We start from the raw sequence: 19,528 nt of genomic DNA on the forward strand, positions 1-19,528 counted from the left end.
TCAGAGTACAAGATATTTAAGTGATATCCTTGAGTATTAATGCATATTTTTTCTAATGAATACTAAAACTAGTAAGCTCACTTATGTATTTATAGTGATTTTGTTTATTCCTAAAATGCAATAATAATTATACTACCAAAACATTTTATTCAAACATTAACTTTATTCATGTATTTTTTTAGGCTCTGAAAACAAGCAAACCAAATACAAATCCGGTGATTGTATCTGTAGGTCATCGATGCACAATAGATACTGCAATCTGGACAGTGCTTCGGTGTTCTAAATATAGAATACCAGAACCATTACGTCAAGTAAGCATGTTATTTCTTATGAACATATATAAATTTTGTTAAAAATAACTAATTCACTTAGTTCCTAGAATGAGTATAACATATACTAGTTATCCTATATATTCTAATCATTATTTTATTGATGTACATGATTAATATTTATACTGTCAATAAATGGATCACCGATAATTTAATTCATAAATTTTGGCAACTGTATCTTGAAGATATTACAATAATCAATAAAAACAAAAGTTTTTGAACACTTATAAAATGTGATGTGATAATTAAATCATTTAAAAAAATGTTTTTAGTATAATGATAACAATGATATAATAATAAAAGTATATAATCTCACAACAGATCTGGTTTTGATAGTTGCCTACAAAGAAAAAGGTATTTATCTTCCTGGTTGACAAACTTCCATTATAACTTGACATGCCAACTTGTATTTTTATTGAAATATGTTTTAGTAGTAATTCAAACAAGTTTGTCAACAGGAAAGACTATGAAGAAAAATCTGTTATGAATGTAGACACACACTGTAATTATTATAGAAATGATCATCATATAGAAAAATATGTAATTTTTAAAAAGATATTTGTTCGAAAACTATTTAAGTATTATACTTGAACAATTAAGTATTATAGTATTATCTGGAAATAATATTACTATATTTACTCACATATAAGATGAGGTTTTTATTCATTTATCACAGCTTCAAATTCCTAGGTCATCCTATATGCACGAGTGAAAGCTTCTTTGTGTTTTTGCAAATAATTTTTGTGAACTGTGTATTCACATTTTTTTACCATATGCTTACCCTCTTGTATTTAAAAACATAAGTATTTTATATGGTTCGTTTCAATCGTTCTTGTATATTGTCAGGAATAAAGATGAATAGCAATAGGAAAAGCAAAGCTTTTGGATTGAATTTCAGATTGAAATTCCAAAATCACACAGGAGCCCAATATAAATTTTAATCCATTCCCATGCGAAAACAGATAATTGATTATTCAGAAATCAGAATTCGGAGAAACTGATAATAATCAAATCCACTCTCCGTCGATTACACTTTGAATTGGCAAAAAAAAGGTTTCAATTGTCCAGCTGTACATGAACAAATTATGTTGTTGATTTTACAAGATTTTTCCTTAAAGTTTAAAATGTCAGTAATTTTTTGAGACAGTGTGTGCATTTATGTTATAATTCTAATTTTATTTTACAAAATAAAATTAGAATTGTATTAATAAATCTAATTTTCTTTATTTTGATCTTTAAAGTCACACCTCATCCTATATGTGAGTAAATATAGTATTTTTAGATGTTATCCTATCATTTATTTCAAACTAATGTCACTCCAATAAACTTCAGTTCTGTTATTATTGTACAGAATAATAGCATTCGTCTGTTCTTTTGGCACCATGAACAAATTTTCTACTTCTTGAGAATGTAAATATCATTATACAATTTTGCAAAGTTAATTATGCAAAATTCTTAAATTTTTAACTGATTTTTGAAAGATTTATATAGCACATTTTATGATTCTATACTGTATATGAAATTATGATTTTTTTGCTCTCCATATTTAAAACTCATACTTGGTTTTTTAATAGTTTAGAAAATAAGTACTAAAAACATTCTTAGTTCTTTTTATTGCTATAGTATAATCATAGATATCAATAATTGCTAAAGTACTATTTCCATTATATTTGAGTTTTATTGTTACAAATTTAGATAATAGTTCTGTATTTCCAAAACTATTTTCTTTTCAGGCAGACATCAGATCCAGAGAATTCTTAAGAATTCATAATTGTTAATAATTTCAACAGCTGAAATTTGTTGAAAATACTCTTTATAAGGCTTATTTGTATAGATATAAGATTATTATTGTTATGTACCTTTATAAAAGATTAATGTGAATATATATTTTATATACTGTAAAATAAATTTGATTGAATAAACTTTTAAAATGTTTTTAAACATTGATGTCCTCTTGCTTGTTTATGATGTGTTAAAAAGTCTATTTCAGAAATAAACAAAAAGCCTCTTGAAAAGAAAAATATTTTTACATAACTATTAAAAATATTACTTCCAATCAATTTGGGATGAAATTTTTTAGTCCAAAGCAAAATGCTCTTAAATATAAACCAACATACTGTACTTGAATTAAGGTTACATCTATCAAATCTGTCATACTTCAATCATTATTGCTGATGGTCTAATCTTATTTTGTTCAATTTGTAGTAATGATTTAAAATTTTTAATCTTTGCCTGTTTTTCTGAATTTGAATATCTAGCATAATTTTACAAAGGATATTTTGTTATATACGACTTAAAAACTTTGCCAGTCTGGTTTCCAATCATTTTTGACTTTAGTCACTATTTTCCAGTATTTTAGATATACAGAAAAATACAATAATTTAATTCCAATACTAAAATTAAGAAAAATTTTTTCTAGGATTCTCTAAAATAACATCAGTTAGAATATTGTAACTTTTAAAAAAATATTTATAGTATTGAAATTGAACAAAAATACATTGTTAAAACTAAAAAACAATCTGGACAGGATCCATTGTCTGTTTATAATGGGCATAGTTAACTAGTGAAAAGACATATTAATTGTTACTATTTATTATTATTGAAGGATATAATCATCTCCAAGCCTAATAGTTAATAATTACATACAGTCGACCCCCTTATAATTACCTCAAACGTCATCGGGCAGCCGAACTACTTTCCTGCCGTCCGTAGCCACGCTACGGAGAGATTTCTATCGTCTGGACAGTATTATATAAATTATATATAAATTAGGTACTGTATATATAATTATATATTAACTTATTGTAACTTTGTTATAATTAAATATATAATTTCCACCGTCTAGCGTGGCGCCACGCTACGGAGATTTTTACGCTAACTATCGTCTGTAGAGTATGTAAATTAGGTACCGTAGGTCTATNATATTAATGATGTCTCCTAAGTTCAAGAAACTATTCGCAGAAAAATAAGTTATTAGAAATCGGCCGCTGTTTGCTGAGCTGTTCCGCAACGAAAACAATGTTGAGCAATGGCGATGTCGAATGGTGACACTCGGTAAGTAATTCTACAATTTTTTATTTATAGCGTAGTTTATACGGATTATTTCCAAAAAAAATATACGTATTTTGGAAATGTTGAGTCAGATTAGTCTAGAATCGATTAATTTTATGGAAGAAAACCTTTCAATCAGCCGTAGTCCGTAAACTTAAACACGTGTCGGGCTGTGATTGGAACGACTCGTAAGAAATCGGATTCCTAAAGAATGGAACGTATCTATATCTTATAGAGGGGTCGACTGTATTAAATAAATAAATGCTAATAGCAGTAATATATCCCAATCAAATCTGGTAATATTTGACTTTAATAAAGTTTTGTTTATTAAAAATATTGTTGGAAATCTTTCGTATTAGATTTCACAAATGATTAGAATATAGTCAAAGAATTTACAGAATATCTATCTATATGTGTATTCTGTAACTTCTTTATGACTATATCTATATCTACAAAAATCATTTTAAATCCAAACCCAATATATTTGATACACAAATGAATTCAAGAAGATATTACCTGAAGTTATCAGATATTAATTATTATTCTAAATTATTTTGCTTAAAATTTTATAATGACATTTAGGAAAGAATTAAGAAATATACATATAAAGAGTTCTAAGCCATTTACTACCATAAAAAATACAAACTTCTTGCAGAAATTAACAAATCCTGTACAATCTATAAATTGTCTAGTACAATTTCTCAATGTGGATGAACTGTACACATCTAACAAATTAGGTAAGGCAAGATATATTTCAACAATAGATTTGTAGAATTCACACCAATCTTTGTAATATGTTAACATTAGAAAGAAAACCATACCTCTAGAATTGTTTCGTTACCTGTAGACATATTAATTAAAGGTTATCACTTTTATAATATTATTATTTCACTTCTAGTTCAGATATTTAGTGAATCTGGAATTGAAAAAAGGGTTTCTGATCGTATTACTAATAATGCTTCCAATTTTGCAGTCTTTGGCATTTATACTAATGAATCTTATAAGTTGAATTAGTAAGAGAAACTCAAATGAAATACAAGTTGATTGCAATTGTGCTAAAGAAAACAGTGATGGTAATTCCAACATAAATGATGAAACTTCTGATATAGTGGAAAAGATTCAATTTTACCATTATTTGCAAACAAAAAGTTAATAGATTTTAATAGCAGTGATAGAGTGAGTACTAAGATAAGTTTAAGTGATTCTTAAGATAAAAATCTTACCTTGTCTTTTACAACACACTTTCCTTGTCCACTTTACAATATAAATAAGGAAATAACTTATTTATACTAGGTTCAATGTATGATTTTCTCAGTTGCATTGTGGAAATTTTTTCTTACTCAGGGTTACCACAGACAATTATCAAACTAGAACTTGGTTGGTTAATTACATAGAAATCTACCTTTAGTTCAAATTATATAATATGTTGCTATTTTGTATTACATTAATAATTATATTAAATAGTTAGTTAATTTAAGACTATTCTGGAAGAAAAGGTTGATTCAGAGGTCAAACCTTACAACTAATGCTTACTGTGCATATATATTGCCAATTAATGCTATCCAGAGTTCTATTCAACCTTTGCTTCCAGACTAGACATGTATCCATACGAGTCAGTCACCATACTGACTGGAAGGACTTTGTACTACACAGCTGACTTAAGCATGATATCTAGAATCTGACATCTCATCTCCCATAATGATTACTTTCAATTTCTTAGTGTAAGTCACACAAATGATGGTTATCAAAATTAAGATATTAAATACAATTATAGAAATATCTTGAAACACCAAATAACTATTATTTAAGTTTTTTCCCCAAGTTAACATTTAAAAGATTCCATTGTAATTTATCAGAATTTTATTTACATTTAAAGTATTTGCTTTAATTTGCTGCTTAAATTGCCTGCAATATTCAGTAAGATATGAAGCCTCAAGTTTGTTAATTGAAAATAATAAAAAAGATTTATAGTTTTTATATGTTAAATTCGATGTAAGATTAAAATATTTTAATTTTTCATATACTATATACATCAGTATTTGTAATGTACAATGAGTTATTTTTTCTTTTTATGTTTTCCTTTGTTAGATCTTTTCTGTGATTTCTGCTGACTTTTTGCTCTACTCTTCTTAATACTTCCTTTTTCCTTCTTTCCACCTTTTCTGTAATTTTCAATTAAAAATAAGTAAATCATAATTACCCAAAAGATTTCTTTAAAAAATTGACAACAGAATCATAAATTTATTTGATATTTTAAATTTGCAAAAGCCTAAAGCTAATGATACAATTAATCTTTAAAATAGAATATTTGTCAAATTATAATTAATTATTCTGACTTAATATTTTGAACAAATGTCATAACTGAAGTGAAGATAAGGTTATGATTTCAATTTTGAAATTAATTTAAAAAGAAATTAAGACATTTAAAAACTTTACTAATATTTACAAAAGACTTAAACATATCTTGTTTACATCAGTCAAATGCAAAATCATATCATAATCTGTAATTCATGTAATATAATTGTCTTAATTATTTTATTAAATATAATTTCCAGAAAATAATAAAATATAAGCAACTCCAAACCTTCTGTACTCTTTCCAGCAAAAACTTTTAAAGGACAAATGTTTTCAGCCTCTAAGGGATCTGCATCAGGTTTTCAAACTATTCTAAAATGAAATGTTCTACAGCATATTCCAAATTGGAATATTCAAAGAATTTTTTGTTCATTAAAGTAAGGTCAGGATTGAAAGATCAATTATGACCCAAGGCTACACTAAGTGCACACAAAAATTGTTAAATGCATAAATGCCACTTTCACATATACAGTAGAGCATCGTTTATCCGAATCAATTGGGGACTGAGGTTGTTCGGATAACTTATTTTTCGGATAACCGATTATATACGAAAAAATATATTAACCATGTTGAAATTTTTCTCCGTTGCATGTTGCTTCACGTTGAATTTTCGCTGATGTTAAGTCTAACATAAACTTTTTAAAATAATAATCATGGCTATTGTATTGCTAAAAATTATTTTTTTATTTTTTTTACAAACAAAATAAATATATTGAAAAATATAACTTTAGAAGTTGATCTACTATCAAAAACGTTCGATTCAGCACAACACACAGTTCTCAGAAAAACACAACACAAAAGTGCCAGTGCTGCCAGCTAAAACACACACACACCAACAAAAAAAATATTGAAGTAGCCCAAGATATAGCCAAAGATTGCAACACAACAGAACTAGCGAAAATTTAAATTTACCAACTGGAATGCTTTCGGTTAACCGACGTTTCAGATAACTAGCTTTCGGATAAACGACACTCTACTGTAAATGCAATCAACAATATTTAGACTCATAGCAAATGGAAAAGATGAGATGTACAATAAAGCACTGGGGATGTAGCTATACCATTATTTGACAGTAGATTCAATATGGGTATAAGCTGGAACTAGACAGTAACTAGACACACACAAAATACCTTATATACTTTTCCAGCAACTTAATCTTTACTAAAACTAATGTTTTTGGCTTTATTAATAAGCTTCATCAGGTTTTTGAACTGAGATTCAGTTTGAAATAATATTTAATCTTTGTTCAAAAACCTGATGAGGCTTATTAATTACTAAAACTAATGTTTTTGGCTTTAAGATTAAGTTGTTGGAAAAGTACATAAAGTATTTTGTATGTCTCTAGTGACAGTAGATTCAGTAGACAACAAACCTATATCAGACTGACTAAGATGTCATTAATGCAAAGAATAAAAGAGCAGCAGTACATTGATAAAAATAAGTATAATACCACACTAGTCTAGTTTGCTAGTGAGTCTGGGATGTCTTCATGTTGGGATGAGGCAAGAACTATAAAGAAGATATTTGATGAGTAAAAGCTAAGAACACTGGATACAGTGAAAATCTATAAAATAAAAATCAGGGGTGATAGCAATAGTTTTGCTATCCCCCCTGATTTTTATTTTATAGATTGGTTTGGAAGTAACAATGTTACTTCCAAACCAATCAGGGGTGATAGCAAAACTATTGCTATAACCCCTGATTTTTAATTAATGCAATCATCCCTTGGCAGTCTGTACTCATCATCCCACTACAATGTTACTCCCAAACCAAACAAGCAACTAACAAACGTGCTAATTCAATTTAGTTACAGAAGTTCTATTGTGTATAATTTTATTGTATTTTATGTTATTTCTTTTATTTGATTAGGTTTTATTCTATATTTAATGTTGTATTAGTAGAATAATTTAATTTGCATCAAGTTGGGTTTGAAAATTTTGAAATGCCATGTATAAATTTTTAAATAATTTGTCATGTTGTTTGAAGGTTCCAATTTGGAACATGTAGCACATTCAATTTTAGAATAGTTTGAAAACCTGATACAGAGCTCTTAAAGAATACAGAAGATATGGAATTGCATATTGCTAAAGTGTTTCAGTAACAAGAGTATAAATAATAAAAGCAAGACTGATAGAGATCTGTGTTCAATATTATGAAACTGAACCTCTAATACACAGAACCAAGACTATTTTTCAGCTAGAACACACTGGTAGACCATATGGGCAGATAATATGAGTATCTTTACTGCTAATAATACTGACAGTTGCTTAGTAAGAAAAATTCTAAATTTGTATATAAAAATTCAGGTGACTGGCCCAATTTGAAAAAAATATGAAAAGAATTGGGCCACCCTGTCAGCTGATTCAAGCCAACCCCCCTTTCATTAAAGGTCATCTTTTGACAAATAATCAATGCTGTCTGGTAATTGTGAAACATTCTCAATCTGTAAGTTGTATGCAATATTATATGTATGACTGGTACCAAATGGACAACTTACAGTTCTCTTATGCCATACTATACACATACAGTAACTTTAATGTCATTACAAATTTCTCACTGCATATTAAGACACCACTAGAAATCTTTCAGAATAAGAATAACTATGATAACATATAATGCATCAACCTTAAAACAGATTTTTTTTTACCATAAAGAATGCAAATTTGAAACAGTATAGTTTAAATTCATGTATGGTATCTTCTGTTCTTGCTAGTTTAGAAAAATTCACAATATTCCCTAGAGTCAATAAGTTATATTGGATGTAAGCTTAAAGAGATTAAGTCTTTATAAAAATTAGTACTTTTAAAACTTTAATATTCAATGAGATTAACAAATATAGTTGTATCATAAATAATTTTAAATTATAACTATGTGAAATTTCTATATTAAAAATTACAATAAAAATATTTAATTCAATTGACTTACATCTGATAATGTAGATAATCATTCACACCCTGTAATAAATTCAAATATTTAATATTTATTTATTTTAATTCATTAAATCATTTTTATGATAAGATACCTTTGTGATATCAAGTTTGGGTTGCTTTTTAGAAATTCCCTCCAAAATGTTTAAGTTTTTCATTCTTTCCTGTTTTAAATCAGAAAATTCAGGTTCAAACTAAAAAAGAAAAAATAATTGTATCAGTTATAATCTCTTTCAACAGTTAAAAAAAATCCCAAATGGTTTAAAAATTGCTAAATTAAGATATGTTATGATGAACCAACAATTATTATTTGCTTTCCAATTTATATGAAATTTTGATATGCTAAATCAAAGCAATTTTTAGTTTTCTCTGAAAAATTATGCTTTCCGCTTTGAGATAATTCTTATTAAAATTGTTGGACATCATAAATATTATGTATACAGAAAAAAATTGTAAATAAAGAATATAAATTTTGAGTACTACCAACTTTTTATTCTTCAATCAGCATTTACAATTTTAGACAAGTTTTTGTTTTCCTTCAAAATTTGATGCAGTTTTACAACAATTTCATTATTTGTTTTAAATTATAAACATGCCACATGTATTGTTTATATTATCTGACCTATTATATTATATTAGTATACAATGTATGTAATATATATATAATATAAATATACAATCGATCCCCCCATAACATTGTTGATAAATCTGTTTTATATGAATTCCATGTTGTATGAGTCACTCAGATTTTACAAATACGTGAGCCGTTCACAGCCCGGCACACATATTTGTAAAATTTAAGTGATTCGTACAACATTGAATTCATATAAAACAGATTCATCAACAGTGTTATAGGGGGGTTGACTGTAATAGTATAGTACCACCTTTTGTATTATATTGATATATCTAATACAAAAGGAGGTAGTATATTTTGCAAATTATAAGATATAAAGTGACAATGTAGAAAAGATGATAGCAAAGAAAAAATTTCATTTGTTACTATAAATATAAGGTTTGTTATATATATATTAAATATATAAATATATATTTGTTACTATAAATATATTTATGAAACATACCTTATAAATATAAGGTATGTTTCATAAATGTTGGCCCACAACTATAAAGTGTTCATTTGGAATGACATATTTGTTTGTTTGTTTATTTATTTTTAACATAATTGAACAAGGTAAAATATAGTAAAACAACTAAGAGAAAAATTGACTTTTGCTATTTGATAGTAAAAACCATTGATTTTTTGTAAAATTTATTTAATACACAGACTGCCAATTTTTAAATTCCTTAAACTTTGTATTGATTGAATTTGACTGTATTTTATTAAAGAATTAACTAGAAATTTACGTAATTAAAAACAAAATTGATGAATAGACACCTTTCTTTTTTTTGTAATCTTGGCTGTTTTCTTTTCTTTTGGCAATGCATCTGTAAATTTTCCAACTGAAGCTGTTGAAACTTTAGCTATTGCCAATGCCTTTGTTAACTAAAAATAAAAATAAAAAATAGTATATATGCTAAATTAGTAAAAACAATGATTTAAAAATTTCATATATTTAATTAGTATTAAATAATAAACTATTAAAGAAACAATATTGCCCAATTTTAATTAGGTTATGATTATTGGGTTGGATTTATGTGTGATTAAACTATTATTATTAATATGAAGATAATGGTTTTAATCATACATAAATCCACTCCAATAAAATTTGTCAAAAATAAACAGAAAATTGAGTACAGTAATATAAAGATAAATATATTATACTTTTAAAATTAAAACTTAGATAAACTTTAGGATTAGAATGACAAACAGGTTTAAAGCTAGAGTAATTCAATAAAATAATTATAACATCAAATAAACATTTATAGTTAATACATGTTTTGTTATAGAGGAATTTTTAGAATGTGAAGAGAAAATAAATACTCAGGAATAATCCATTAATTAAACTATCTATATTGATAATAAATAAAAAAAAAAATTAAAGAATGCATATGCTTAACACTGAAGTGATATCTAAAAATTAGTGTTGCAACAAATAGTATATTCGGCCAGGAGCGGGGCCGAAATTAAAATATAAAATACAAATATTTTATATTTTAATTTTTATTTGATGATAATGACATCTCTGACTAGAAGGCATTAGTAGATTCAAAAAGTAAATTAGCACAGTTTTTTGCATTGCAGGTAGTGTGTATATTGATACATGTAAACTCTGTTTACAAAAATTTTTTGTTGTTAGCTAATTACAAAATTTATTTAAATAATAATAATAATAATAATAATAATACAGTAGACCCCCCTATAACACTGTAGATAATTCCGTGTTATATGAATTCCATGTTGTACGAGTCACTTAGATTTTACAAATACGTGTGCCGGGCTGTGAACGGTTGATGTATTTGTAAAATCTAAGAGACTCGTACAACATGGAATTTATATAACACGGAATTATCTACAGTGTTATAGGGGGATCTACTGTAATAATAATAATAATAATAAATTTCTGCTGAAATATTGCACAAAAACATTTTATGGAGAGTTAGGTGTCATCCAGTGCAATCTGCAGCCTAGTATTATCAAAAATTGTTTAAACTCACACAGAGTGATATGTATTCTCATTAATTAATTAATTAAGGTTCTTACATAATCTAAATTAAAATGAATACAGTTGCTCTGATTATAAAATATTTCTTTATAACTATTTGTAAAAGTCATAGGTGACAGTTACTTTTTTAACAAATGTACTTTTTATTTCTAATATTTAATAAATATAAAATGTAAAAATACAGCACATTCACAAAGAATAAAAAACCTTTGTCTTTGCTCTCCTTTCTTAACATCGGCCTTGTTTTATATTTACTATTTTTTCTACTATTTCTAAGTTGAAAATTTCTTTTAAAACAAAATAAAATTTAAGCACTTACTTCAGTCTTATTCTCTTTTTCACTAGGCATAACACCAACACCTAAAATTAATACAAATTTCTTTCATTTTACAAAATCACTATATAAATCATAAAAATTATGATTATATCATTAACTAATTCATTATTTAATAAATAGTTTATATACTTTACTCATTAAAAATATTATATTTGCAACAATTTAAGACCTATGAATTCATTAATAATAAAATAAGATTTTTGTCCAAAGTAGCACTAACAGCAACTGAAAATTATTAATTAAATATGTCACTTTTTAAAATTTCAAAAAAAATCTAAAGAAGAAATTGGTTTGGAAACTTACATAAAGCAAGAAACTTAATTATATCTGCAAATATTGTCTAATCATTAATACTGTATGTGTGAAATTATTCCTAAGTTGATTAATTAGTATTTAGTAGCTACTATTAATATTTGGTTTATTAGTAATCAGTAAGTTAATGCATTAAAAAAAAAACAAAACATAAACATAGCATTAAAGAAAAAAAAAAAGTTTTTTTAATGCTTTCTTAATGCAAGGTGAATTGACTTCAGTTGCAGTGAATTGTGCTACTAGGTTTTTCTATCTGCTGTTAATACTTCTACTCATTGTGAATAATCAAATTCATGTATATTATTTTGTCTTAATACATTGTTCTCTTTCTGTAACAAGTACTACTGTCTGCTATAAAAAAAATTTTACTTATCATCATCAAAAAACTGTTTTTAGAATGTTATATATTCTAAAAATATAAAATTTATATTGAATTTTCTTTATTTACTTATGAGTTTTAACGATACAAATGAAGAAATTTACTCATCAAAAGTATTAAAAAAAAAAGAGCTTTTGACTTCTTTATGAAACACTTTCTTTTTATAAAATAATTTCAAAACAATAAATACATATTCAAATTATTTGAGTTATTCAATATGTATACAATAAGTAATCATAAAGTATCAATTATTAATTTACAAATTACCTTTAAACTTCTGGGCTCTAGCAATATTTTTTAATCTTTTAAACTCATTTTTTGCTTTTCTTTCTTTTTTCTCTTCCTTCTTTTTACCAAAGTAATCAATATTAGGATCTACAAATTAAATAAAGAACATTAAACTAAGACTATTCATTATAATTATATATAATGAAAATAAAACGTATAAAATTGAATAAATGATAAATACCTAAAACTATACAGTGTATATAGTTTTACAGTGTGTGTGTATATATATATATATTTATAAAATATAGTAGTCTTTACGTATTTATTTTTAAGTTCTTAATTATAAAAATATACTAAAAATATATAACTCTTTTTTACATCATACCTGCATTCTCAGGAATCTCAATGACCCAGTCATTAGAAGTATTGTCTTTACTTTTGTATCCCCATCGAGGTTTCCATTCCTATGAATAAAAATTATTAATTAGTACTCTACATACAATTCTATTATATTTTGATAATGAGGCTTTAAATATTGAGAACTTCCACAACTAATCCAACACATAGAGGTAAATTTTAAAGTCTGAAATGAGTTTGTATGAGAGGATCAAATACAAATTAGATTCCTAAGTTATCAATCACCACAAAAGACAACTGTCAAATGGTGAAACATCAAATCTGAGAAATCATTCTAAAACTGTGAACTGAACTAACTTAATGTAGGAATGGAATATATTCTCAAAGTGTTTTTTGATGGTAATATTAAAATTCTAAATTCTATTAAAAACATGTAAATTATATATAAATTGCAAAAAGTATCAATGACAATGAAAGTGAAAGAATCACACCATATATCTTTTGAATTGATGAACAACTGGCATTTACCATTTTTGCCAATTCAGCAGTATAATGTATAGTATGTATCTTTATCATTAATAAATACAAATTAAGACTTAGATGGGAAAGGAATGATGATTTAAGTGGAATGGGTTTAAGTGAAGTGGCTGTCTAATATTCTTTATTGTCCTACAAACAAGTAGAAGTATTTGTCTCAATCTTTAACATCTTTCTTAACAACTATTTCAGAATTTATTCAGCTTACCTCTATCTCTCTTAAATTCTAAAATCAATATTTCAACTCATTACAAAATAGAAACATTTTTTATTAAAAAAAAAAAAACGTTTCTATTTTGTAATGAGCTGAAATATATTATTATTATTATTTTGTAAGCTTATTTATTATATATTTATAGCTTATAACTTCAACTGATTGTGCTAAAATTAACTTAGTATGAACAAAGTCACTACATTAAATAGAAAATTTTCTACAATTACAAACCAATTATAATTGTTAGAATACACATCAACTGAAAAGAAAATCACATTAAACAAAATTCACAACACTATTCTTTGAGAATTGCATATATTTATCAATTCCTTTCCAAGCAGATTCTCCATAAAACTGAAATTTTAAGTTTAGGAGTTAATAAATTAAAACAATTTTAAGAATTAAGACGTTGAATAATAAAAAGTTTTGGTTCAACTGAATAACATGAAAATATCTAAAGTTAAACTTAAATTAAATTTATAAATGAATCAGTTAATTTTCTTCAATTAAGTAAAAATATCAATCAAAGTTGAAAAAAATTTTATGTAACTTTTAATAATTTTGTGAAATTATTTAAGACTTACTTTTGCAGTTTCATCCCAAACTAATTTCTCTTTTTTCCTTTTATTAATTCCTTTCTTCTTAGCATATTCTTTCCATTTAGTTAATGGTTTTGGTTTTGGAAGCTATAATACATTAAAATTAATGGATACAATGAATAATAATTTAAAGCTTAAATTTACACAACTATATATTTATTATTATTTAATTACAAATATATAAAAATAATATAATGACTTTCACTTTTTCTAAATGAAATATTTTTGGATAAATTAATACCATCTTAAAACTAAAGAATGATCTACTAACATCCAATATTGTAATTTCCATATTTAAAAAAACTAAATATAATTTTACATATATTACACTTTATAAGTAAGAAAAAAAATTACATTTTACTATTTTTTTCTTTGCATTCATAAAAATATGTTCAAAATTTATTCATCATATTAATGAGCAAGTAGAAAAATGCAAATAACTTACTGGCTTCTCTCTTGGAAGTCTTGTTGTTGGATCTGGTAACTGTAACAAAATTAAATCATTTTATTATCATATTCATATTGTAATTATGCAACAAAAACCTTATGCGAGTATACTATCCTGATTAAGAATCATAACACTGATATTTAATTTTATAATTATTATTAAATTAACTAAAGAGAAAGTTAAATTTAATGAAAATTATGCAATTATACATTAAGACATGAAACTGAAATCATGGCCCAACTACACATTCCAGATTAATGTGAAAATTTATCAAGTTACAAGACTCTTTGTATTATATTTTGTTCTTTGTTCTGTTTTATTTTTTTGTTATTTTACTATTTTTTTTATTCTGTTTGAATTCAAAATCTTTTACAGCCATTTATATTTGAAAATGTAAGATGCCAAACAGTTGTTCTATTTGAATGTCTAAACTATTAAAGTAAAATGTTTGGAACTGATGATGGCATTTATAGATCCCAAAAAGCATTATCACAATAAAACAACTTTAATATTTTCATGGTTTTTTTTCTAAATAAGATTAGTGCTAAGATAATCAATTTCTTCTCTTAATGAATTAGTTTTGAAAGTGAATTTACAAGACAATTTTAAACTTAAAAATTTGAATTTGGTCCTTCTGCTGAAATTTGTTTATAAAACTTATTCAGGATGGTATACAGTCTATTCCATTTAAATGGGCCACCGGTTAATTGGAGCAGCTGCTTTATTGGGCCAAATCTGAAAGAATGGAAACCAAACTAATAAATTAATACATAATTTAAATGCTTAATTGGGACAGTAGCAGAAAAGGAATTTAGCAATTTTTGATATATTTTAAAGATCTGAAAATATGTAAGCATTACATACATTAATGTCATACACTAAAGCCATGGTCACACCATGTGATGTCCAGCCGTGCAAGCAACTGCCACTATAATGGCTGTTCTTGTTAACTAGTAAACCTCTTCCGAAAACTGGCATGACTGCAACTGTGATAACAAACAAAAAGTTTGTTCTATTCGTGCCAATTGCAAATGCGCATCCAATCAGCAAATGTCTTTGTGCCACATCATACATTGAAAATAGTTCATCATGATGGACAGTTAGCGGATTAATACTGTTACAAAATCGAGATTGATCAAGCTTATTCAGACTCACGAATGCCTGTGATATTTTAATCCTTTGTTTTATTGAAGATTTTATTTCTTCATTTATTCTCGCTAGCTCTATGAAAATGATCACCTTTTTTCTTTTTCTTTTATTCATTGCAGAAAAAGAACTGCTTGCCATTTTAATAAATAAAAGTGGCTAAAATTCCATAAATACTCTGAAGTAGAGTGTAAACCATTGGTAAACTCACAATAGTAGTCAAAAACAAGCTACTGTGATATTATTGGTTTATTATAGGGTCACATGTTTCCAAGTTGCAACACCAGCAAACAATGTGCGACCACAAAAAGACACATGCAACTTGTGCTTGTTGCAGTTGCAGTCACCTGCACAGCTGGAAATCGCATGATGTGACCACAGCTTAACAATTGGCGGAGCATAGCAGGACGTATCACACTAGGATCCCATCTGAGGAAGAACTGAATGCGAGCTACTGACCCTGCTCTGGATTGGATGATTCCCTTAAAAGTGAAGGAACAAAAACCCCAGACAATTTTTTGAGGTCTCTCGACCAAGTTGGAAGACAGCTAGAGTTCCCCTGGAAGGTGTTGTGTACATAATTACATCTAGACTCAGCAGCCATCCAATCATTGTGACCAGCATCCAGAGCTGGCTGATTCTACAGACACTCTCACTGAAGTGGCCCATCTCCAAGTAAAGGAAACTGTGGTCAAAGAAAGGCTGTAAGGTGACTTTTGGTATTGACGCTATTAATTTGATGTTAAAGATTGACGGGGTGCGGAGATAAAGGGGTTCGTGTGTCATGTCTCCAGTAGAGTCAGACTTAATGACGATTTTACTCATTATTGGGCTACAACTTGAAAAAAAATTCTGGACATGTAGTTAGAACATGTCCAGAACTTTTTTTCAAGTTGGAACACCTGGACATGTTCTAACTACAAACCTGGACATGTTCTAACTAAAAAGGAAGAAAGGAAAGATTGTTTGATCAGGAATGGATCGTCAGCCCTTGTGTACATCACTAATAATATTTGGCAACACTAGCATGATGTGAATCAGTTATCTATCGTTGTGAGTCTGGCAAATTTATAGTACAAATATTTTCTGTATTTTGGTTTAATAAAGCATTAAAATAGGTACCTAATTATTATTATTTTTTACCTACTTATTTATTTACCTACATATTACATATTTTATTTTAGAATTTATTAGTTCATTTAATTGGGGCAACTGCTTAATTGGGCCAAAATGGATTAGTCCCAATGAGTCTCAATTAAGCGGAATCAACTGTATTTAAGAATTGATATCTTTGATTTATGTAACCATTTTGTTTGATATATATCAAAGAAGATACTTTTACATTTGCAACTTATGAATTTAAAAAGTAAGTATAAAGTCTTATATAAAGTATATATATATATATGTAGAGTATCTTTTAAAAATATAAGAAATCATTAGATAATAAATAAAATTTTGTTATAAAAAAGTACTTACTTTGACAACAACAGCATCTTCATATCTCTCAGTTGGTAACTATTAAAAAAAAATTTAAAAATTAAAATATTTTGAAAACAAATTTTACTGATATTAGATTATTAGGAGTTATCTCAAATGAATAATTTTGCATAACAGCATTTTTAAAGTTACAAAATGTTTTAAAATTTAAATATGCAGATTGATACTGTAATAGAGGTTCAGTCCTACATTGTTGTGTTTCATGACAAATTGTTGTCACACATCACTGTAACAATAACACTTACATTAACATTATTATGTCAAATGATAAGGTGAATTAATGGAAAAGCCTTCTTGTACTGAAATGAACAATTCCAATTTTTAAGATAATATTTCAATTATTTGTGCAAGAATTTTCTAAAAGACAAAATTAAGATTTGAAATAATTACTGACATAACAAGGGATCATCCCCTAAACCACTCAAGCCCTCCAAAAAATATAAGAGCCTCAGTTAGTTGAAGACACTAAAGAGAACACAACACTGGTATCTCCAGCAATATTAAATGCAATAAAATGAACAAAACATGTAAATTGTAAAATTGTGGCTACCAGATACTGCATTGCGGCATAGACTTATGGCTTTAAAATAGACATTTGTCCTGAGTGTTAGTAGAATATGAAGAGCTTGTGAAGTGATTGTAGAAATAAAGGAGGGAGAAAAATTTCTTTATAAAGAAAAACACTCATGAATTAGTATTATATAACTGTACTTTTTAAATATACAGTATACCAATGTGGAAAACTAATTTTGGTTTTCAGAATTACATAATTTATGAAACTTATAATTTACTAGATGGCTTCCAATAGACAATTTATAGTGAATATTGTAAATTGTAACAGTACAGTAAAGTGTCAATTTAATAAACTAATTTAGGCAAGGGCTTGAATTAGTTTGTTAAATTGACACTTTACTGTACTGTTACAATTTAGGGGCGTCCGTCAAAGCTGAAAGTTTGCTATATAATAAAGTAGGATTCCGAATGCATGTGTTAAATAATTGACAAATAAACTAATTTGTCAATCTGTTTCTACTTATGTAAATGCATTTGTGTAATTTAAATTAAGTATGTGTGAGAAGTTTAATTTTAAAAAAAAGTTTTCTATAAATATTATTGCATACATACTCACTATAGTTCTAAGACTGTAATAAACAAATATATTGTCTAAATCAAAATAAACAAATAGTTTTTGAAAAATGCACTTTAACTATATTTAACTAAACAAATAAATAATGTTCTTAAGAGCAATGACTCTTGAACTGGGGGGAGGATAATAATCACCTGTTAATTTAAACACATTTAAAAAGCACTTTAAAATTAACAGTGTGTTAATTTTCACATATAACATACAGACTGGAAATTTAGTTTGTTAAATCTGAAGGCCATTAAATTGAGGTTTTACTGTAATATATTCAATAGATATATTCACAATATCTTCAGCTTCGATATGATACTCTTAAAATTCAGCAGTTGTACTTTTTTAAGTTAAATTATATTTGCATTTATTGACCTAAGTAACATTATTTATGTCTATATTCTAACAATAACATGAGTCAAACTGTGGAATAATAAGTTATAAAGTTACAGGTCTCCAAGGCAAATTACTTTGGAAATCTTTAGGTGAGGTGCTATAATAGATTCTGGATTTAACTGGTATTTTTGAATAAAAAAGCATTAAAAACACAAGTATTATCCTCATCAAGCTAGTCAAAATATGACTTACCTCCCAAATTTTATTTATTAAAAGTTGAGTATTGTCTCTAGCCAGTGATATGATATAATTATCAGTGTCATTCCTAAAAAAAATATATATAAATAAATAATTTATTCGCATTTACATTAACTTTTTTATATGAATTAATTAATTTAATAGTATATTTGAAAAAACAAAACTGTAAAATAAATTGTTAATTTACAACCAAGATAAAATTCCATTACAAATACAGGTAATCCCTGTATAACACGGTAGTTACGTTCCAAAAAATTGCCGTGTTATGTGAAACAAAGAACTAGTACGAAAAGAAGGGTTAGGTTCCAAAAATTAAAAAACATGCGGTTATATTTTCATAATTAAAATAAGAAAATTTTAATAAAGATATTTAATTGATACATATTAATATAAATTAAATAATGTTTTCTTCGTTATCACTATTAACCGAGGATAACTTACCAAAAGATAACGGCAAGTTAT

At 26.5% G+C, this 19,528-nt stretch overlaps 2 protein-coding genes across 2 annotated transcripts in view; one reads left to right on the forward strand and one right to left on the reverse strand.

Annotated features, from left to right (window-relative positions):
• Positions 1 to 2,210, forward strand: part of LOC111613515 (endonuclease V-like) — a 36,670-nt gene extending 34,460 nt beyond the window's left edge. The window contains exons 7-8 of the mRNA XM_023354862.1: positions 183 to 311; positions 2,063 to 2,210. Coding sequence (XP_023210630.1) covers positions 183 to 311; positions 2,063 to 2,107 — 174 coding nt within the window. The 3' untranslated portion in view covers positions 2,108 to 2,210. The remainder of the gene's footprint in view (positions 1 to 182; positions 312 to 2,062) is intronic.
• A 1,767-nt stretch (positions 2,211 to 3,977) lies between these two features.
• Positions 3,978 to 19,186, reverse strand: LOC111613520 (ribosome biogenesis regulatory protein homolog). The gene is made up of 11 exons (XM_023354866.1): positions 19,061 to 19,186; positions 17,317 to 17,355; positions 14,692 to 14,730; positions 14,232 to 14,333; positions 12,925 to 13,003; positions 12,579 to 12,686; positions 11,603 to 11,643; positions 10,056 to 10,163; positions 8,758 to 8,856; positions 8,661 to 8,689; positions 3,978 to 5,542 (listed from the first exon to the last, which is right to left on the reverse strand). Exons 1-11 carry the CDS (start codon positions 19,169 to 19,171, stop codon positions 5,437 to 5,439), a joined length of 861 nt encoding a protein of 286 aa, XP_023210634.1. The 5' UTR covers positions 19,172 to 19,186; the 3' UTR covers positions 3,978 to 5,436.
• Between the last annotated feature and the right edge of the window lie 342 nt (positions 19,187 to 19,528).

This window comes from Centruroides sculpturatus, unplaced genomic scaffold, assembly GCF_000671375.1.
Source record: "Centruroides sculpturatus isolate CEXI.00-Female unplaced genomic scaffold, Cexi_2.0 scaffold1921, whole genome shotgun sequence".
In the NCBI taxonomy this organism is placed as follows: Eukaryota; Metazoa; Arthropoda; class Arachnida; order Scorpiones; family Buthidae; genus Centruroides; species Centruroides sculpturatus.